This window comes from Abrus precatorius, unplaced genomic scaffold (genome assembly GCF_003935025.1).
Source record: "Abrus precatorius isolate BTA unplaced genomic scaffold, Abrus_2018 Scaffold3, whole genome shotgun sequence".
Classification (NCBI taxonomy): domain Eukaryota; kingdom Viridiplantae; phylum Streptophyta; class Magnoliopsida; order Fabales; family Fabaceae; genus Abrus; species Abrus precatorius.
The window spans coordinates 27,445,467-27,470,230 of NW_020874373.1; the positions used below are offsets into that span (position 1 = coordinate 27,445,467).

A 24,764-nucleotide genomic window follows, 5' to 3' on the forward strand; every position below is an offset into this window, starting at 1 on the left:
CAACCTTGTGTTCATTTCCTCGTCCTTCTCGAGGGAGCCGGCTCTCTCACCCTCACTGATGTTGGCTCTTCAACCTTGAAGATGCGTTTAGTCTACATTTGTTCCTTCACTTATGGGTAAGTCTCGTACCTTTAGTGGCGCTAACTCCATTCGTTCGCTTCTATTCACCAATGCGAAGTTGAATTGTTAAGGTTAACCATCAAACATTTACAAATTTTTCATTTTAATATATACAATGCTCTTATTATAGTTGCCAATTCAACAATCCAACCCATATATGGTCGGGTTAGTTTAGGTGAAGTAAAGAAATAAAAATACACAACCTACCCAATCCATTAAATTTTCACCAATTTGGATCAGTTTTTATAGCAAAATCGATCCATCCCAACTTTTGAACACCCCTGATCAAAGTTATTTATGGCCGGTGACGATTGAGACCTCCGTTGGACTGAACCAAACTTTTTATGCAGAATAAAAACTCCGTTTCTATATCTTGAAAATCGTAAAAATCAAGTTTCTACGTTCAAACAAACACACAATTAGACACTTTCCAAAATAAGAAATGATCACTAGGTGCAAGACGAGAACTGTCCAAGTTTCACATGTCACGACCACACAATCTTTGGTTTAAGTTTGTACGCTTTCTCTTAAATTCTATTAACCCACCTTGTCAGATTATATCTTCATAGCTGTATTATTTCCGTTTCGAAACACAAATTCTCTTTCGCAATTGAGGACCACCAAACCTGTCAGCTAGCGTTTGTTTTCCAAGAAAAGAGAAAACTAAAAAAAAATTTATGATTTTTTTGGAAACTCCTTAGTATCCCCTCTATTCATGGACGTCAATATTTTCTAACTATTATATGATTTTTCTCATGACATTTGGATTTTTCTTTTACAATCTAATACTGAAACTAGACCTTTGATTCAAAATTTTATTACACAAATTCACAATAGCATCAAACTATTAGGAATGAAAATTGTGTTGAATTTCTATTTTTACGGCATCAATTTTATTGAACTTTCTGCCCCTAACTCACGTGAACTAGGAATAGAGTTGATCCAATTGGACCTTTTGATAGCTCTAATTATTTTGTTTTGAAACACCTCAACAATTAAATTTTATGATTGAGCGCAAACATAAATATATTAAATGTTGCATGATCCTTGCTTTTTCATTCCCATTTATCTAAACAATCCATGTTGCATGTCATGTTGTTCATCTAATTCATAGGTTATCTAAGTTTTAGATGGTAAATTCCATTTGAAAAATTATATATGATCTCTCCATCTTTTTTGAATTTAAAATTGTTTAGCAGTCTTTGTTTTCCTAGCAGCCTTTCGCATAACAGAACAAAATTAGATCCTCGACCAATTAAATGTGTATTTTTGGGTTTCCAATTTGGTATGAAAGGCTATGTTCTTTTTTTGAACATTTCAACTCTGGGAAATTTTTATATCTAGAAATGTTTTTTATGAACACTTAATTCCGTTTAGTAACAAAGATACTAATCCTGCTACCACCTCTGAAATGAATACTCATGACCCTCTTCAATTCGTAACACATGATTTTCATTCTCTAAATGGCTTGCTAATTAACAATTTAGATGTCAATAACAACATTTACTCGATTCTCCTCCTCTCTAACATAATGAACCTTTATTGCATAAATCTACTAGACAGGAATCACCTCCTAAGTTTCTTACTGATTATCATTTTACATGCTTGACTCTGCTTTCGCACCTTGCACAGCTATTAAATATCCTCTTCATACTGTTTTATCTTATCGTTTTTTATCTTCTTCGTATCTTAAATTTATTCCAACTATTTCTACTGTAACTGAACCCAAAACATATAAGCAAGTTGCTAAATTTGATCATTGGAACCAAGCCATGTAGGAGGAACTCACTACCATGGAACAAAATAACACTTGGAATGTCTCTGAGTTACCGTCTGGCAAAATTCCCATTTGATCCAAATGGGTGTTTTGGGTTAAACATAAATCTAATGGTACCATAGAAAGGTAGAAGGCCAGTTTCAATATAACTGAGGGCTTGTATTATTTTAACACATTTGCCTTGGTTGCTAAGCTAACCACTCTTAGTCTTTTACTTGCTATTGCCTCTTCCTATAATTGGCTTTTACAACATCTATATATATATCAATAATGCATTCTTTCGTGGTGATCTTGATGATGAGGTTTATGTGGAAATTCCTAAGGGAGTAACTTCTCCAAGTCCAAACTCTATTTGCAAGCTCCAAAAATCTCTTTATGGACTAAAACAAGCTAGCAGACACACAGGTCAATCACAGAATATTGCATTTACTTAGGTGACTCCTTCATTTCTCGGAAGTCAAAGAAACAAACTACCATGGTGCTCTGACATCGACTGTTTGTGAACTCTAATGGTTAAACTATCTTTTTGATGATTTCTGAGCCTCCATTATCTGCCCCTCTCTTCTCTACTGCGATAGTCAATGTGCTCAGCACATAGCTTCCAATGTTGTTTTTCAGGAAAGAACGAAGCACATTGACATTGTTGCCACTTAGTTCGCAAAAAACTACAATCTAATCTCTTTCGTTTACTTCTTATCAGTTCTCACAATCAAACATGCTGATAATATTTTAACTAAGCTCCTTCATCCTTCTCCTTTTTCTTGCATCCTTTCCAAGCTGGGAGTCCTCAATACCTTCCATCAGATACAAAACAAGCTCAAAATTCGTTAAATCAGTTATTTCACTTACTTGTTAGTTTTTTCTTATTTCCTTACAAAGACCTATGTAATCTTATACATATTTGTTCTCCCTGTGTACATTAATATCTTCTAATAAAGAAATTAAGTGCAGTTTACATTCAAATTACTTCATGTTAAGAAAACAACAATTAAAATAAATATTTTTAAAATAAGAGAAATTATTGTCAAAGTTTATTTTAAAAACACTTTTACAGTGATATAATCTACAAAAAAAATTTAAATTATAATAGGTTAAAATACATAATTAATTTTTATATTTGACATGTTTACAAATTAGTTTTTATATTTTAAAAAATTATATTTTAGTCTTTATATTTAACACTTATATAAAAATTAAAACATATTTTTTTGAATATAAAAATTAAATGTTAATTATAGAAATTAAATATATAATTTGATTAAAATTTAATATATTTAATTATGTTTTTCGTTCAACATGAAACTGCTGGACTCGATAACACCTGGCAGCTGCCATTATCTCCGCATGTTGTTTTTATATATAAAAAAAAAAAGTGACAAAAAACATTTGTGGAAAAATCTTAAATTGGAACGAAATTGTAGGATGCATGTAAGAAAAATGAATTAATTTGAAATAAAGAAAGGAACGAGTCATTGAATATTTTCAAACTATAAAAAATTAAAGTATATATGCATGAAAAATCAAACAATATATAAATAAAATAAACTTTTAATATGTTTTTTATTTCTACAATTTTTTTATATATTTTAGTTTTTTAATCTTTTTATTTATTTCTTAATAATTTTTAAAATTTAATTTTTTTTTCTGAAGATGGCTTGCAAAAAATTGATATGTAATAATTTCTTTATTAACTAATGTCATTATTGAGCATAAAAAAATTAAATTTTAAAAAATTAGATATTAAAACTGAAAAATAAATTGTATGAACCAAAGAAAGTTTTCACAAGAGAGCTTAAGATATTGTTGGATGAATTTTAAAGAAAAAAATTTGTTTCTCGTACCACTAAAAAGTTTTCACATTTTAAATATATTTATTAAAAATAGGTATGCTAAAGATATAAATAATTATATATAATATCACTTTTTAATTATTTAAATAATCAAGAAAAGTCTATTTATTTTAATTTTGAGAGAATTTTAAAAATAATTTAATAATATTTTGTTAATGTTACAATTACTGTATGTCGGTCCAGAAAAGTGACGTGACAGCATAAGAGTGAAGTGACAGTGACATGAAAATTGAATCCGTAAATATGACACATGGAATTCCGAATAAGGAAAAGTTTTGGGTGGTAGGAAATGTTCTGCCACTCGTATCCCTATCCCTTGGTATGATCTAGAATCACTACAATAGTCAATAATCAAAATAATATTTTATAATATATGTTAATTAATTATAATTATTATATTACAGATCATAAAAATTATATTTTATACTTTGATATATTTTTTTATAATCAATTAATAATTACACATCATTATGAATCCATAAAAGGTAGCGTAAATTAATTGTTAGTATTATTAAATATATTTTTAAATTTTAAACTATATGATTAATTCATAATTTTAACTTCATTATTATATATATATAATAATTCTTTAAATATTTTAAATTTATTTTGTATATATAATCAATATATTTTAAATTTAATTTTGGTACATTAATAGTGTAAATTTTTTTATATTATCAAGTAATTAGAATTCATCGTAAATATAATTTTTATATTAATTATTATAAAAATTAATGATTCTGGTTAATATAATAATATATGATTAAATGATAGTATTAAGAAATTGTATACTGTTTATTTTGGTAATAGAAATTGTATATTTTCAGTATTTTTAGATTAAACTTGTGTATTTTTGTGTTATAAAGTTAATTTTATGACTATTTAAAAAAAATTAAATAAGTAAATAGTTTATATAAATATACTTTCTTTTAGAATTAATTCTTCTAATTTTTTTTTGTTGAATTTAGTTTTGTAAATTTTATTTTTTTAAACATTTTTTACTAAACATTAAAAGTCTTCAAACAATAACTAAATAAACGGTATTTTATATTATATTTGTTACGTAAATTGTTAGTTTTAGACGTAATAAAGTTTAAATAAATAATTAGTATTTATAAAATATATTTTTTTTTTTAGATTAGTTTTTCTTGGTTTTTATTTTTATTTTTTTAAGCTTGTAAACTTTAAATAAGATAATTTTCTATCATTACATTCAACATTTAATATTTCAAAGTTTCCTAATTTTTCTATTCTTATTGATATGGAAAATGAATATATATTCATGTTGTTCAAGATAAAACTAGATATGATTAGTGTAAGGTTTTTCACTTCATATATGATGGAGAACGTCTACATTGTGTAATAATAAAAATGTAGGTTCAAAATAATATAATAAGATAAATATTTCTATCTCACATAATATAACGTCTTCTAACTATTTTAAAAAAAATTTCAAGAAAATAATATTTTTACCTTAGATAACATTCACTCATCAAGTATTCTTAAAAGAAAGATAAGGTGCTTAGATGCTATCTAAATAAAAAATAATGATTCAAAAGATAAAATTTATTTTTATAAAATAAAAATTTTAAAGAATTAATATCAAAACAAAAATTTAACATAGACTAATTCTAAAAATATGTATTTTTTAGAGACTGATTATTTATTTAAACTTTGTTATATCTGGAACAACATTCTATGTGATAGATACGACATGGAACCTTGTTTTTAGTTAATAGGAAGAATTATTAAAAAAAAATTATAAGACTAAATCCAATAAAAAAATTATAATGATTAATTCTAAAATAGAGTATATTTATAGAGACTATTTACTTATTTAAACTTTTTAAAAATTAAACATCAAATAATTTATGAATTTAATTTTAACATTATCAACTAAATAGAATATATAACTTTTAAAATAATTATTATACAAATTAATATTTTTCCTGATATAATAATTTGATTCAATTACAATATAAAAAGAGTATTTGATCAATAAATTTTAAGTTTAATTGTACTTTTTGGTCCATATATGTATAATTTTGGTGCATGTACTTTTAATTGCTCACATTTATTTTTTCTAATTTTTGAATATTTAAAATAAGTCTTTTATTCTAAAATTTTATTTTATAAATAATAAAAATATAATAAAAGTATAAAATTTTATTGATTTATAAAATTAACTAAAGAAAAATATACAAAACATTTAAATAAAAATAAAAATGTAATGTATGAAGTATAATAAAAGTTTTAATTTTGAAGTTGAAGACTTAATTTAAACATTTAAGAAATTAAATATGAACAATTAAAAATAAAGAAATTAAAATTATAAATACGTTAAAGTATAAGAACAAAACATATAATTAAATCTAAATATTAATTAAATTTATAACATTTTAGTTAAAGATATGTTTTTAAAAATTAAATATATATTTATATATTTTTATAATAATCAAAATTATTATTATTATTATTATATATATATATATATATATATTCAATAATAATTAAATTAATGATTAAATCGTTGAAAGAGAGAGTATAAGAATTGGGTGGGGACTGGAGAGAGTTAAACGAAAGAATTGCTTGATACAGTGGGATCTAAAGATACTCTACAAAACAAATTATCAAATTGCAATTTAAAGTCACAATAAGTAAACATTTCTTTTAGAAGAAAATGCTTTATAAACTAATTTTATTTACTAATTTAATTAATATAAAAATTAAATAAATTATTGATATCGCCACTCACCAATAAAATCCAATAATCAAAGTCAGAACTATTTATGGCCGGTTTATTTTTACACGTTCGAGACCTCCATTGCACTGAAGCAAAAGCTTTTTGCTGTATAAAATCACTGTTTCTATACCTCAAAGTTGTAAAAGTAAAGTTTCAAATTTTTTAACAAAACACAGTGAGAAGTGATGATTGGGTGCAAGACGATAACTGTCCACGATTCTCATGCTACCACCACACAATCTTTCTCTTAAGTTTGTCAGATTATATCTTCATAGCTGAGGACCTTCGTTATTTGCATTTAGAAACACATACTCTTCCCCAATCGAGGACCGCCAAACCTGTCAGCTAGCGTTTTTCTTCTAAGAAAAGAAAAAAACTATTTTGTATAAATGGTGCCTTTCCGTTTTTAGAGGATCGAGCAAGTTAGAAAGCAGAAAAATGGCAGAAACAAAGTTGAGCTGCTTGAAAGACCAGAGATGGTCACTCCATGGCATGACGGCACTCGTCACAGGTGGCACCCGAGGCATAGGGTTCGTTCTCTAATGTCACTCTCATCTCTAATGTTAGGTTAATTTCTCATTACTATGATTATTATTGTTGTTGTTGTTAGGCACGCAATAGCAGAAGAGTTGGCAGAATTTGGGGCTTGTGTGCATATATGTTCCCGTAATCAACAAGACATCGACAAATGTTTAGACGAATGGAAGAGCAAAGGATTTCGCATGACGGGATCTGCGTGCGATGTGCTGTCTCGTGACCAACGTCAAAATTTAATCAAAACTGTTGCCTCAACCTTCCATGGAAAGTTAAACATTCTGGTATCATCCTTCTATGTTTTTAGATTACTTTTTTAAAACAATTTTATATTAATTTAATGGTTTTATTAATATCAGCTCTTAACATTAATTTTTATTCTTAAAAAAAGAAATTATGTGTTTTTGGAGTTTTTAATTGTTATTTATTTTTAAAATTCTTTTTATGTTAGGTTTTTCCTTGTTTCCAAATCTCAATTATTTATATTTTAAATTATTTTCTACAACAAATTTACCTTTTCCTCTAAAATCTTATTTTCTTAAACTTACGTTTTCATCTTTAACCATTAAAGTTATCATGTATATGCTCTTTGAATTTAGAAACATTTCATAGCTATAACTTTTGACAAAAGAAAAACAGGCATTTTTTACGCCTAACTAATTTAAGGAATTGAATCAATTTAATTCAAATTAAAAATTTAAGCACCACTATTAATTTTCTTAATGATATCCAATTGAGTCTTTTTCTTTTTCTTTTTTTTTTACTTGTAGTAATTTTTATCCTTAAATAGATTATAGTTCACTTGATAAATGCATGATTTTTTGTATTAAAAATTTAAGTCGCCACTCTTAATCTTCTTAATGATATTTAATGAGTCTCTATTTCTACTTGTAGCAATTTTTATCCTAAAATAGATTATAGTTGACTTAGTAAATGCATGATTTTTGGTAGGTAAACAATGCTGCAACAACTATACCTAAGAATATTGTAGATTACACTGAAGAAGATTTTACAACAACAATGGGAACTAATTTTGAATCTAGTTACCATTTGTGTCAACTAGCATACCCACTTTTAAAAGCATCTAAATATGGAAGCATAGTTTTCGTATCCTCTATTTCAAGTTTGAAAGCACTGCCTCTTTGTTCTGTCTATGCAGCCTCTAAAGGTATGTTTTTTTATCTCTGTATAATTTAATTAGGAACATAGCATGATCAATTGTAGTAGAAGATAATTAAATAGAATATATAAAATTTAATACAGGAGCTATGAATCAATTCACCAAGAACGTAGCATTAGAATGGGCAAAGGATAACATTCGTGCAAATGCTGTGGCACCTGGACTAGTCACAACCGTATTATTGGAGACTATCACGGTATGTAAAATTCATTAAGTTTATTCATTACACATATCAAAATTGAGCTAATAATCAATGTTCGTGTCATAGAAATCTACTGAAGCAGATAAGGTTATCGATGCTATGGTGTCTCAAACTCCAATTGGTCGCATTGGAGAACCTAAAGACATATCATCATTGGTTGCTTTTCTTTGCCTTCCAGCTGCTTCATATATTACGGGACAAATTATAACAGCAGATGGAGGTTTCATAATATAAATATTTTTATGCTGCAATTATAAATTGAAATAAGTAAATACCCAAAAATAAATTGCTATCAATTTGATTTGTCATAAGCTCCAAGACTATTAATTATTATAAGTAGTTGTTTTGGTATTACTGTTACAGTATTTTAAGGTTATGAAATAGGTAAATATTTTTTTTTTATCATGTTTTGACTTTTGAGTTAATTTCTAATGAGTATGTTACTTCAATTTGGTTTCTCTGTAGCTAAATTTAATTTCTTTGGCCGTATGTGATTACATAGCTATTATACAACATTTTGGTTTAAATATTTTTTATTTATATATATTTGCAATTTATTTTTGTTTTGGTCTTTTTTATTAATATGACCTCCACAAAAAATAAATATATAATGATCTCTTAATTAATCACATTATCATTGGAGAATAAAATTTAGAAAACTAAGAAATAAAAAAAAGAATATTTGAGAAATTAAAACCAAAATAAAAAAAATTACAAAATATAAAGATTAATAATTTATTCAAAGCTAACCTTATTTATCGTCAGCTAGCACGGAGTCTAGCAGAATTTTTTCATCAAAGCTCTTTTACCTTACAAAATTACACAGAGCCTCGTATTTAATCCGAATGTGCCATCCTAGCTTAGTTTTAGGAGAGCAATAAATTGTAAGAATTTAACAGACACCACTTTCAACATGCTAAACTATTTGTGTAAATGTCTAACTCATGGCTAGGTTGAAGATTGCCTTGCCATTTTATGTTTTCTTAAGTACCTCTTGTTTTCAGGTCGAGACACAACTTTTCAATGAGAAATGTACCTACAATAAATTAAAATTAAGAGTAGATGGGAGACATAATAAGGAACATGTAATACCCTTCGATTTCTAAAATTAATTTTTTAACTTGTATAAATTAAACATAATTTATAAATATATGGATTTATCACAAAAAGTTGCATTATTTCTTAATATTTAACATGATAAGTAAAATAAAAATCTTATTTCAATGAAAATATCGTCCATATTCTCAAAATTAACAAAAGAAAAAGGTTCAGGAGTTAAGAGAAATGAATGAAGAGGTACCAATAGTATCTATATTTACAAATATACCATTGGCCATTTTAAGTCCTCATCATGCGTTGTACTTTTATAAGATTGGCTATATTTAATTTTAAGTAATTTGTTATTCTTAAATCATAACTGAATCTTCTAGTTCTATTTTTGTTTGAATAAAATCAATTTTGCTTAAATGAATTTGATAAAGAAATTCTAAACACTTCAACTTTATGTGTCGTTAAAATCACAAATAATGTCACAACCATCCACCCAACATAACACATAATTACATTCATCTCTACCTATTTCTATTCCTTAATTTTTAGCCTCCCATTCCTTAAATCAACATCTTAGTCTCAACATTTGTATATGAACACCTTCTCTCAAATTAATAGAAAATGCGTTTTGAATTTACAGTTTTCAAGTACTTAATCTCTATTTATTTTTCATGGTGGTTTCTTGTACATAGATAAGATATATGATGTGTTTTATAATATATAGGAGATGAGTCTATATTTATGGGTGATGTGGAAGAAAGTAGAAGGATAACAAACTTCGCTAGCACTTAAAGTTATTGAACCAAGCAACACTATTGATAGACACAAGGATTTCGGACTCAATCTACTTCAAGACATAGAATGAGAGTTATATTGTGCTTTCGAGAATACCTAAGTATTGATTATAACGCCCCGAATTTTGTAATATTGTTTAATTATTAAAGTATATATATATATATATATATATTTATTTATTTATGTGTGGATTGCCCTATGAAGTGTATTGATTGACATGAGAATGATGTATATATGTGTGTAATGATGTGAACCTGTATGAATATAATTATGAGAAGTCTGTATAGTGTGGTTGGAATGTAATGTGAATTGTGACTGGACTGGAATAGATTGAATATATATATATATATATATATATATATATATATATATCTGTGTGTGTATGTGTGTGTGTATACAATTAAGTGTGGATACTGCTGCAGGGCATTCTCGCTGTAGTGAGAGAGCTCTGGGCGTGAGGCATGAAACTGTCGCCTTGTCGTTGTAGCGAAAGGTCCCTTGTTGTAGTGACAAAGCAACAGTTTGGGGTACATTTTTTTGTGCAGTCTCGCTGTAGTGAGAATCTGCAGAAACTAGGGTACAATTTTCTCTGATATTTTTGCTGTAGCAACAGAGGGCGTCGTTGCAGCGATAGATGCCTTGCTGCAGCAAGTGTCGCGAGCAGAGGGGTATTTGAAAGGGTTAGGGTTGGGAAAATTCATTTTCCATCTTCCCTCTTCAAAATCTCTTTGATCCTCTCAATCCTAAACCCTATTCTACCGATTAAATTGCCTCCAAAGTCATTCGTGAACTAGATTGAAGGTTGGATTCATGTTGGGAACACTTGGAGGTGAGTTTCTATAGTTAGGGTTTATGATTTCTCATCCCCACTCGCTATTTCGTGTGGGAGTTCCTTTTCATCGTTAATTCGTGAATGGGTCTTTAATACAAGGTAAGGGGGACTCTACCCTATCTCATTGTGTATGATTTACCGTTTATTTTGCTAAATATTTTAATGTGGCTAAGATAGAGGGTAGGAAACGTGTGTTTTGATGAAAATTATTGTATGTTTGAATGCAATGTGATGTGTGATGAGCTAGTTGAACCCATTGGGGATGATTGCGTATTGTGGAATGGTATCAAGTGGTGATTTAATAATGTGAATTGAATATGGGCTTGTGTACCTTGTGCTGTGAACGAGTATCGGCCTGAGTGCTGTGTAATGTGAATGGATGTGGGCCTGAGTGCCATAAGTTTTGATTTATGATTAGATGTTTCAATTAGGTGGAATTCAACATTAGAAATAATATAGTATAGTATTGACTTTTGGAGTTATTCTCAACTCATATTTGAAATTAAAATTTACACTCTTTTGCTACACCAAACTTGATTAGTCAACATCTGAATACAAGTTTAGAATATGAAGAAAAAGTTTGAGAAATTGGATGAAGAATATGTAAGTGATCATTTCAATACACTAAGTGCTTCTCAATCTTAATAGTATGTCGGATAGGATAAGTGAAGAAGAAAGTAGGCACAAGAGATCAAAAGTATTCAATGTATTTTCAACATTTTTTTATTAAATTTATACTTCTATTATAATGTTGTTTAAGTTATTAATATATTATATATTAGAAAAGTTTAAAACATTTGGCAAAATTACTCTTTTCATTTCTTAACTTTAGAGTAAAATTCACTTTTGTCCTCTAAAACTTTTTTGATTCATTTTTGTCCTTGAAGTATTATTTTTTTTCCATGTTAGTCTTTTTCGTTAGCTCTGTTACATAACCTAATAGAGAGGTCATACGTTGCGCTGAAGTGGCTTAATGCCGTTATCTAATCATACGTGGATTTAAAAATCAATTAAAAAATACAACTCTCCTACTTCTCTTTCATCTTCTTGCAATTCCCCCACCTTTTCCCCCCAATCCCAAGCCCACTAACCCTACCTCCCCCTCTCACAACCTTTTTTTCCCCTTCTCCCAACTTTCCCTCTCCTTTCTTGTAGCTCCGTTACCTTCTCTCCCTAACCTAGCAGCCTTGTTTCTCCCTTTATGCAGCCTCCATTTGCCCTTGCAACTTTTCCTCTCCTTTCTCGCAGTTCCGCCATCCTTTCCCTCCAATCTAGTAGCCTTGATTCCCTCTCCCGTAGCCTCTGTTTCCCCTTCCTGCAAGTGAAGCGCTATTAGCAACACAAATAAACACAAAATAATAGAAGATTCATATTTCACAAAATATTAAAGAATTATACATTAAAAGTAATGAAATTTGGAGTTTCATGCAAATCTAAAACAACCTAATAAGTAATAAAGTGAAAAGTTGTAAACTTTGAACACACAGATAGCGAAAGGGAGTATAATGGATATATTCTGCAAATCAAATTTGATTTTTGAGAGATTCTAATAGTGAGAAATTGGACAAGGTTTATGTTCCAAGAGATAAAAATTTTGGTCACCTAAAGTCATCAGACTTCCTAACTTTCACAATAAAATCTAAATCTCGAAGCTGTTTAGCTGAATTAGCATTTGATACAAATTTCACATCAAATGAGTTTGATAGCTTTGATGAAGTTTGGGCACTATATGAAGATGGAATTAAACTGCCTATAGCTATACTCAGTTATCTTACCTGTACTTATGGACTTATTTTGCACTAATGGTGAAAGTGTCCTCAAGTTTCTAGTACTTAATTTAATTAAAGGTATAAGACATGATATAAGGTACTTGTTTTATATTTATGCTATTGGATGGTAAGTTAATAGACAATCAAAGAGTATATAAATAAGAGAGTTATGAGTCTAAAATGTTTAAGGCATTTATGACAAATAAATTATTTGAGCTTAAAAGTCTACTCTATCCCAACTATAAATTAAACCCACATTCAAAATCCTAATATTACTAATATATATTGCACATAGATTTGGTTAAAGTTGTAACGTCCAAAATTTTAACTATCTATTCTATGTTATTAATTGATTTTCTCGATTAGTTTACATGAATAAGGTTAATAAGGGACTAATTGAATATTTATTAGAATTCAAATCTATGTTGATTACGTAGATTAGAATTAAAAATTTAAAGTAGAACTTAAGTAAATACCAATAGAAAATTGGGTGAATAAAAGATCTCTGGTTAGGAGAGAAACCGGTATAGTTTCAATAATTTAAATTACTAGAATAAAATAATATTATTTGTCCTAGATCTAAGGGTGGGGAAGTCATCCACCACATCTTAATACAATAGCCCATAATCAATCTTGTGGGTCATTTGAGACCACAAGATTTATGAACCAATCAAAACTAGCCAAGTAACTCCATTCACCATGGCCACTTGGATATTTATTCTCGCTTATTCCCTTATAAATTTGTCACTTCTCTCACTCATTCTCTTCTCCATTTTTCTCCTTTTCTTACCTCCATTAAATTTTCTCTTAAGCTCACCCACACTTGCAAGTTAGAAACATCTTTTGGAGTCAATTTGGTACTAAAAAGAGGTAAGTTCTATCTTTGTTGATATGTTTATGTAGATTTCTGTGGCTGTCTAGTTTATGTTTTAAATCTTTTAATCCATGATATATGTGGTGTTTTTTTATGATGTATAATTGGATTAATAGTGGGTTGGGTGAATTGAAGGTAGATCAAGTGAAAAACCAAGAAAAAAAAAGGAGAAAATAGCAAGTCTGAAAACAAAATTCTCTAGGGATTCCGTATGAATATACTATGTAGACTGAATATTTCATCATTTAGATATTATGAAAATATTTTTATTTTAAAATAGACATCCAGAGGTTTCCATAAATATAAATTATTAAGCCATTGAATTAGTATAGAATTAGTTATGAATTTTTTAAGTTTGCCCTAACTTTTAAATTTTGATTTTGGGTAGGTAAGTTTGCGTAAGATATAACTCATCCCACATAACTTGGATTAAGGTGAAACAAAATTTGTTAAAAATATAATATGTATTAGTTTATACCATAAAAATTTCAGAGTCCAATTCAATTTGAGCAGTTCCCAGAATTTTTCCAAAGTTACTCCTAATGTTGTTGAGTCAGAAATAGAGCAATCTATAACAACCAACTTTAAAACCTTATAACTTAAGTTTTATTTAACCAAATGAAATGAAAATTTTTGGATACTAAAATTTCATCCCTTAACTTTAAAATGACATGGATTTTTGGTAATCATACACATAGAATTCAAATTTTAGTGGATTTTAACATTTTTTAGTGTTATTCTAAATAATCACAGGACAGGTCATAGTAAAAAACTAAAATCTTGAGCTGTAGTTGTCAAAATTAAATAGGACTAAATAGGTTAGAAACTAGACAAATAGGGCTTCAACATATAAAAAAATTCAGGTCTTCTGAAGTCATATAGCAATAAACATAGTAAAAATAAAACAAGGTAAAATTGATCCCTTTGAGGATAGAATCATCAATTTAAGGGTTTTATTTTATTTTATTTTATTGGCTAAGATATATATATATATATATATATATATATATATATATATATATATATGAATGTTTGTTTGCTATGAAAATTGTTGAATTATTTATAATGTTGTTGCTGGAACTATTCATGGGGAAGCAAACATGATCTATTATGCTGCCTAAATTTTACAAGAGCTATGAATAGTTTGTAAATTTCAAAGAGATATGTGAGGTACAATATAAAAGTTATGAAAGTCTAAGAAAGTTGAAAGTTATAAGAAAGTCATATATCACTTGGGCCAGCTTCGGATAAAAAGTTAAGGAGAATAAGTCTTTGGGATCATTGGGAAAAGTAAACCCTGACAATCGCGTATAAGAACGAGCTCAGTCCTGATATGTAGGCTATTACCTAAGAGTCTTATGGCTAAGAACTCCCAGGAGACCAAGGATAGGAACTTGTATGAGAATTAAGCACATTGTTATGTTATTTAAAGTATTTTAATTAATAGTAGTTCATTTATGTGATTTATGTTGAGTCTTTTGACTATTTATTTAATTACTTATATATGTGTATCATAATCATTATGATCTTGTATATTACTAATGTTAAACATAAAATTTACTTTATTTCGGACCATGTTTTCAATAATCATAATTGAAAGATTACCTTATTGGTTTAACAACCTTTTATTTAAGTAAAAATCGAAGCAACTGAGAATGAAAGCGATGTCAACATGGAAGTACACAGTCCTACTGAGAATTTTCAAAATTCTCACCCTACTTAATTTCTGTTTTATTCTCAAATTTGCACGATGGATGCAACAACTGTGATCTATATTAAGTTCTCGGATATGCAACTACACTGTGATCCGACCTTTGACTCCCTATATATAGTTGACTCGTGTCATTTTGGAGTTTAATTTTTTTAGTAATAGGAACTTTTCTATACCTCTTTTTCATTCTACCTTCGACCCTACTACTCTATATTTCACATTTCCGCTGTATGCAACACATCCTACACTTGCAGATTATGCAGAACTCATATTCACTTCACCTCTGCGGGTGATTCCCAGAGATTCGCTCGAATTCAAGAGTAACCCATCAGAAGCTACAGACTCATCATCATCCTCCTTTGTACCTGATAACTATACTCCTGCTAGGCCTGTTATGGCCAATGGCTTTGTACAGAGTGACCCTCTTTTGGTAGAATAGTTTACTAGGCCATGATAGTAGTTGTAGGACACTAACCTTAGTCCAAAATTGTCATGTAAGGACTTGTTAGGACTACACTTTGACAACATGAGCCACCGATTTTTTTTGTATGTAATGGTCCTCAAATGCATTCCTGACTGTATGAAAATAAGATGTTGTACTATATATGTGTGTGTGTGTGTGTGTATGTATCTAGTTATCTTTCTGTAAACTGTATGAGTTAAATTAATTATTACATTTATCCAGGTTATTCCATATTCAATTTGCTTTTATTTTTATTTTTGTAACATCTTGCTCTTTTACACACCTGATGATTACTACTAAATCAGTGTGAAATAAATTAATCACATAAAAATGTAATGAAATAAATGAATCTATTTTTAATATTGTAATGCTACTACTGGATTTAACATTTATGACTTAAGCATAAACTGAATATAGTAAGGTATTACAAAAGTTATGTATTTGTTGAATTAATCCAATTTGATAATTTCTTTTCTCAATATTTGGAGTAGTTAGTAAATTTGCATGGATGACCGATGAAGAATTTGCAAGAGAGATGATTGCTAGTGTAAATCCTTGCATGATTTGCCATCTTCAAATAAGTTCAAGTGTTTTTATCCTTAGTTCCTATGTTAAACTAGTATTCGTATGGCACAATTGATGGAAAAACATTGTATGTCATCTTTCCTCACAACATTCTTTAACTAATGGCAGGGATTTCCATCCTAAAGCAAGTTAGATCTCACCGTCTATAGTGATCAAACAAGTAAAATGACCAAATAACACCTGAAGACTAATGTGAAAGGAAAGGAAAAGGTAGTAAAGCTATGAGAAAGAAGAGAAAAAGCTGGGAGAAGGATTGTGGGAAACTACGAGAAGATGAAAGAAAAGTGGGAGAGTTGTATTTTTTTAATTATTTTTAAATAAAAAATTCACCTGTGATTAGATAACGGGTTAAGCCACTTCAGCATCGCGTAGGAAGTGTGTAACGTTCAAAATTTTAACTGTTTGTTTTATGCTATTAATTAATTTTCTCAATTAATTTACATGAATAAGGTTAATAAGAGACTAATTTAATATTTAGTAGAAATCAAATATATGTTGATTAGGTAGATTAGAATTAAAAATTTATAGTAAAATTTCCTGTTAGGAGAAAAACCAATATATTTTCAGTAATTTAGATTATCAGAATAAATTATTTGTCCTAGATCCAACATGGGGAAGCTATCCACCACACATTGATCCAATGGCTCATAATCAATCTTGTGGCTCATTTGAGACCACAAGATTTAGGAACCAATCAAAATTAGCCAAGTAAATTCATTCATTATAACCACTTAGATATTTTGCTCTCCCTCGTCTCTTTATAAAAATCATCACTTCTCTCCTTCATTCTCTTATCCATCTTTCTCCTTTTCTTACTTCCATAAACTTTTCTCTCAAGCTCACCCACACTTGTAAATTAGAACATCTTTAAAATCAATTTGGTGCTCAAAGGACGTAGGGTTCTACCTTTGTTGTTGTGCTTATGTGGATATGTGTGCCTGTCTAGCTTATGTTTTAAATCTCTTAATCCATGATTTATGTGGTGTTTTCATGATGTATAGCTATATTAATGGTGGGTTGGGTGACTTGAAGGTAGATCAAGTAGGAAAACAAAGAAAAGAAAGAAAACAGCAAGTTTGAAAATAGAATTCTATAGGATTTTTGTATAAATACACTATGCCGACAAAATTATTTTACTCTTTAAATATTATGAAAATATTTTTAACTTAAACTAGACATCCAGATATTTCCATACATATAAATTATTAAGCAATTGGATTAGTATAGAATTAGTTATGAATTTTTGAAGTTTGCCCTAAGTTTTAGATTTGCGTAAGACATAACTCATCCCACATAACTTTGATTGAGGTGAAATAAAAATTTTTAAATAGCTAAGGTCTATTAGTTTATACCATAAAAATTTCAAAAGTCCAAATCAATTTGAGCAGTTCCTAGAATTTTTCCAAAGTTACCTCCAGTGCTGTTGAGTTAGAAACAGAGCAACCTATAACAACCAACTTTAGAACCTTATAACTTGAGTTCTATTTAACCAAATGAAATGAAACTTTTTGGATATTAAAATAACATTGATTTAGTAGTCATATACTTGGAATTCAAATTTTGGTAGATTTTAACATTTTTGAGTGCTGTTCTGCCTAATCACAGGACAAGTCATAGTAGAAAGCAAAAATCTTAAGCTATAGTTGCCAAAACTGAATGGGACCAATTAGGTTAGAAAATAGACAAATAGAGTTTCAACATATAAAAAATTCAAGTCTATTTAAGTCATATAGCAATAAATGTAGTAAAAATAAACAAGGCAAAATTTATCCCTTTAAAGAAAGAATTATGAATTTAAAGGTTTTGTTTATTTATTTGCTATGATATGTGAATGTTTGTTTGTTAGTTAGCACTATTCATTGGAAAGCAAATATGATTCGTTATGTTGCACAAATTTTGTAAGAGTTATTAATAAATTGTAAAATTTCAAAAGAGATATATGAGGTATAATATGAAAGTTATGAAAGTCTAAGATGATTGAAAGTTATAAGAAAGTCTTATATCACTTGGGCCAGCCTTGGATAAAAAGTTAAGGGGGATAAGTCGGTAGGAGTATTGGGGAAAGTAAACCTGACAAATCCTATATAGGAACGAGCTCGATCCTGATAAGCAGGCTATTACCCAGGACTCTTATGGCCAGGAACTCCCAGGGGACCAAAGATAGGAACTTATATGAGAATTAAGCTCATTATTATGTCATTGAAAATATTTTTAATTAATATTAGTTCATTTCTATGTTACTTTCAATTTTAACTTTAAGTATTATTATGTTACATGCATGATTCATGTTGAGTCTTTTGACTATTTATTTAATTACTTATATATTCATCATAATCATTATGATCTTGTGTGTTACAAATGTTAGACACAAAATTTACTTTGCTTCGAACCATATTTTCAATAATCATAATTGAAAGATTATCTTATTGGTTTAACAACCCTTTATTTAAATAAAAACTGAATCAACTGAGAATAAAAGCGATGTCACATGGAAGTACACAGCCCTATTGAGAATTTTCAAAATTCTCACCTGTCGCAATGGACGGTTGCAACGGTACAACAAAAAACATTTTCAAAATAGCAGAGGAGTCACCATCAAAGTTTATTTTAAGAAAACCTTGGAAAAACTTTTTAAAATAATATGATCTTTGAAACCAAAAATGAGTTCGGGAGTCATTTACGTGTGGGGAAGGTGTTAGCACCCCACAACAACCATTTAAAACAGTTACCTAAAATTAATTATGCAAATTTATTTAAATTCTGAAAAATATTTATTTAATCCCTAAACATTAATTATTTTTATTTTAGAAGAAGAAATATTATTTGGGTTATTTTGAAAATTATTTTGACTTGATGGGTATGGTTCCCGCTCCTACGTATCTCCAGGTGCAATGAATAACTCAAAGTCACGTAGTTCTATTTGAAAATTGCAAAGTTGGTTGATTAAAATTAAGTTTGATAAAAGAAAATTTATTTTGAAATTATAATTATTTTCATAAAATTATAATGTTTAAGATACAAGATTACGAGATTATACATGTACCCTACGAGAAACAATATAGAAGGTGAAGGAAGATCACACAACTATATTGTAAATCGTTAAAAATATTTTATTCGTAAATGAAGTATTTTAATTTTAATTTTGATTATAATTAACGTTGAAAGAGAATTTAAGATATCATAAGTTATACATAAATTTCTTATAAATTATTAAATAATCGAAGGCAATGTAAATTACACATCGATGGTGTAAAATTTTTATAAATAAGTAAATAGAGGTTTAGTTATTTAATTGATCAAAAATAGAAATATGACTAAAGAAAATTTAAGATATAAGATTAATTTTGTTTTAATAAAAGAAGTAAATATATTTGAATTGATTAAAAATATACTTATTTAAAAAAGTGAAAACTTCATTTGGAAAATTTATGTTGTATAAAACCCGAGGTAACGTTGGCACATATAGGTTCTAATAATTTATAACGCATAAAGGTACAGTAGTTACACATTAGCCTTATAATAAAATAATTTCTAGTTAAATTGATTGATTTAGTAAAATAATAATTATAGGGAATACACTTTGATTAATCATTAAGACAATTTTCTAATTAATTAAAGATAACATATGATAAATTAATATTGCCTAAAGTTTTGGTAACGTAGATACACGTAGACTTTATCAATTTATAACATAAGACGGTAGAGAAGCTACACGTTAATGTTATAAATTGATGCAATTATATTTTTTATTACTTGATCATAAAATAAAATAAATAAAAACATAATACGAGTATAAAATCAAATTATTTCAATATTCTGAATTTACAAAAAATAAAAATAAAAAAATACTAAGAATAAACAACCCAAGAATAAATTAATTCATTAGACATAAGCAAAAAAAAAATAATTATTATAAAAATTTTCTTATTCTGTTTATCTCTTATTACTTTTAGTGAAAAGGGTAAATCTGTAATTAAAAATTAGAAGCAAATATAACATAATAATACAAATAGATGTTAACATCATAATTTAAAATAGAATACAAAAAATAATTTAAAGATAAAGAGGAAAATAAAAAATGAGGTGATTTTATAATTTAAAAGTGGATAAATAAATAAATGGGTAAAAGCTGAAAAAAAGAAATAAATAAGTAAATATTTATTATTTTATATTTTTTTAAACTAAAAAAATTTAAAACTTAAACTATCCTTTCGTTTAAACAATGCGCTACCTAAGCCCAAAAAAGAAAAAAAGAAGAGGAAAAAAAAAGCATAATCAGAATAATAATAATTTAAAAAAGTGTCGAAACTAAGATTCGAAAAAGTGCTGGCATAGTAACCATGCAAAACGTTCAGGGATATTATGGCTTATTTCAAATCAAATGCAATATATTATTAAAATATTAAAATGTTAAAAAAAAAAGATTAGAGCTTTATTTCGACGAGTCTCTAAGAATAGTTTTGATTATCTTCATCAAATGCCATATATAACTAAGATATTAAAATATATAAAAAAGGACAAAACTTTATGTCAGGAAGCCTATAATCTAATCTTTCATTATTTAGCCACACATCATGCTATCTATGTTACGAGAGTAGAGCATGTGAAGAAAAATGCCGATAATGGAACGTTTAAGATTCAAGCAAGAGACAGAGTGATGAAACTTTTTCTTTGTTCTTCCTTTCGGTAATGTCTTCCTTTTGAGCTCTTCTTCTCCTTTAGTGTTCTCCTTTCTTTCTATATTTTATTCTAAAGATCTATTTTCTTTTCCTTTTTTGGATCTCTCAAAGAAAAACTTCTAAATAAATCTGTCGTTTCTAAAAATTGTTCCTTTCTAAATACTCTTTCAGATTTTTTCTAAAAAGATGCTCTTTTTATCTTCTTTCTAAGTTGTTCATGTCAAGCCTATATATTTATATATGTATATTATGTATTATTTCTTTTAAATTGTGTTGTAATTGCTTGAATTATATAAATTTTTATATATTAAAAAATAAAATGTGTGAGCTATATAGTTACTGGATGAAAACTGTGTGTTTGCGGTCCTAATTGGTTGCTTATTTTGATATAGTTAGCGATGAGGGTTTGTGATCGTTATTAAGTATTTTGTGTTTATTAGTGTAAGGAATATAGAAGAGGATTTGTATTGCCTTTATTTTGGGAGAGATGGGATAAAACTACCCTAACTTTCCTTTTGCCTAGATAAAAAGGATCTTACTTAGGCAAGATGAGTTCGCTCAAGCGAAAAGTCACATTAAAAATGGAAAACTCTCTAGACCTATTCTCACTCAGGCGAAAATGCCTACTCGCTCAGGCGAAAATACTTCTTACTCAAGCGATAATAGCAAAAAACTAAGTAGTACCACTATCTAGTTTTCTCGTCCAGGCGAGAGTAGGACTCGCTCAAGTGAGAATGCACGGGTTTAGATGGGCATTTAAGGAAACTTAACCCTGAAATCTTTCATTTCTCACCAAATAGCTTTTTCCGCTTGTTTTCTCTCTATTCTTTCACATTATCCTCTCAGAGAAAACCTCCCAAAGTCCGAACCTCTTCTCAATTGAGGGTGAACTCTGGAGCTTAGTTCTCCACATTTACTCTTTATTCTTTGTTTTATCCTTCTCTAGAGATCTCTACTTTGTCATTCTAAGGATATATAAGTCCTTCGGATCGTATTTCATATCTGGACATTGTATCTTTCTCTTTGGGACTCACGAGAACTACGATCTAGAAAAACTCATTTCTAGGTAAAGGAAGGTTACCCTAGATGGCCTTTATTATTCACTCAAATACTGTGTATATATATATATATATATATAAAGAGAGAGAGAGAGGAAGGATCTTCTTATACCGGTGTAAGTCTAAAAAATCTTACACCTAATCTGAGCCTTTCATTTAACTTAAATCTAACAGTCAGTAAAGTAATAAATTATAACCCGTTAGATTTAAGTTAAATGAAAGACTCAGATTAGGTGTAAGAGTTTTTAGACTTACACTAGTATAAAAAGATCCTGCCTCAAATATATATATATATATATATATATATATATATATATATATATTGTGTTAGCTGAGAATGGGCTGATGTATGGATGAAGACTAGGATAGAACACAAAGTATGTGTGATGGGATCTTCTGTTGTTCTGTGAATGATATGAAACTGAGTTGTATCTGGAACAAATGTTTGAAATATTGTGACATAATATGCTTAAATGCTTAATATATATTGTAAATCTATTATGATGAGACTAGCTGATAAATGTTGTAATTCTACACAAGTTGTAAAAAATGAGAAAATTGTTATATTGCTGGACTCGACTCTCTCTCTCTCTTTCTTGTTATATATATATATATATAGTTGTTTTATATCATGTTATATGTTAGGTGATTAGACGTGTAACGATAGAAAAAATGTCGAGTTGTGCTGTGCTGTGTTTAGATCCAGATACTGGGATGAGTCGTTCTCAAATGAGAAAAATTGTAAGTTCCTTCTGGATTATTTGAGCTGTGAAACCAGTTGGAACTAAGCTGTTGCATTTGTAGTAAATTAGCTGGGAATGGGCTGAATTGTTCCATTGCTTTGCTAAGCATTTTAATGTATTAAGCTATATATAATATAATTATATCAATATCATGACTATGGCTGTTTGTTGTGTATTGGCGTGTATGTTGTGATGACCGTAGAGTGGTACATGAGTGAATGTGACAAGTAGTGTGTCTACTTCCCATACTGGAGGGCCTATCTAATGAGGGACTCAAGTTTGACATTTTTGAAATATGTAACGTTACTTTTGTTAGTATAGGTTTTAGCTCTGAGTTTAGATTATTTAGTACAAATTTGGTTATGGAAGGTAAACATTTGTTTTTGACTTTATATTCTTTTGAGTTTCATGTTGAGCAACTCTTATAAATATTGTTAAAAGGATTATTATATGTTATATATTTTAAAATTTTATAATGATGTCTTGTAATCCTATTTTATCATTAAGATATGAGTTTTTTTTTTATTTTTCATCATCGTCTTGAGTTAAGTTTCTATTCTTTTTAAATGTTTTAAATTTGATACAAATTTTTATTGAATAGTATGCCACACATCTTTTCCAAAAACACGTTGTAAAAGTTAACTTAAAATCTTATATTACATTTGATATGTTTTAAATATAAATTTAGTCATGATCTAGCTTTAACCCATTAAATTCTATAATAGGTCTTTTAATCATATGAACTTTTTAGACTAAGTCTTATTTAGCTTTGTAACTTTTTAAGTCTCAATGCATGAGTCAAGATTAAATTAGTAAGAGTTAACCTATTTTTTATAGCTTAAATATATTTTAACTACTTCTAAATAATGTTTATTTTAAATTACTTTTCATTTTAATACTTAACTATTTTTTTTCAATTTCATACTTAACTTTCGTCAGTTAAACAGTGACGTAACTCACAATTTACAACATCACTCAAATATTTTCTTTTCACTTTATCTTTAAATTTTTATGTTACAAATCTACATTAGTATTTTATTTTTTAAATAAAAAAAATTAAAATTTAAGCTTTGTAATTTTTTAATTCTTAATATATATGAGTTAAGATTAAATTAATAAAAATTGACCTATATTTTTATTGACCTATTTATTAATTTTATATTAATATTTTAAAACATGAAAAGTAACTGTCAAGGTACTTAATATTTTTTGCAAAAGTAATTGTTCATTTGTAAAAGAAAAAATTTCAGTCTTCACAAAAGTTTCTGACATGTGATATTTTAAGAATTTTTTTAAATAAATAGATTAAAGAAAAAAAAAAAAAAACCCCCACATGCACATGCCATATAGTCGTGCCAGCTTCTTGTCCATGCATTAGGTCCAACTAAATTTGAAAGGATATGCTTGTGCCACGCACTCGCACCTATTTTTCTTTTCTCATGTTTCAAATTTCAAATAACTTCTGGAACATTCCTAAATGTGCAATGTGCATTAATCGAAGGAATCATTAAGCTTGTTAATTAATTATATTTCCGGACACTAATCATTGCATAAAATATCATTATTTCAATCCTTAAAATATATTTACTTGAGCGCAATAAGACACGCGTCTGCTAAACGAGGCACCTCGAACTTGAGGCAATGGTCCCCTCCATTTTCCAGAAACTTCCATACCATACTGGTGATTGCAAGCATGCAATCCGCAGGTGCGGTCCTGATGGAGCCACGTGTCCAAATATCCATGTCATCATCCGACGTGGCGCACGCTATAACCTTGTAATTGATACGCTTTCTTCAAC

At 28.3% G+C, this 24,764-nt stretch overlaps 1 protein-coding gene across 1 annotated transcript; it reads left to right on the plus strand.

Moving 5' to 3' along the window:
- The first annotated feature begins 6,536 nt into the window (after positions 1–6,536).
- LOC113861608 (tropinone reductase homolog) lies at positions 6,537–8,966 on the plus strand. The gene is made up of 5 exons (XM_027494542.1): positions 6,537–7,020; positions 7,101–7,308; positions 7,976–8,192; positions 8,288–8,400; positions 8,473–8,966. Exons 1-5 carry the CDS (start codon positions 6,929–6,931, stop codon positions 8,638–8,640), a joined length of 798 nt encoding a protein of 265 aa, XP_027350343.1. The 5' UTR covers positions 6,537–6,928; the 3' UTR covers positions 8,641–8,966.
- The last annotated feature ends 15,798 nt before the right edge of the window (positions 8,967–24,764 follow it).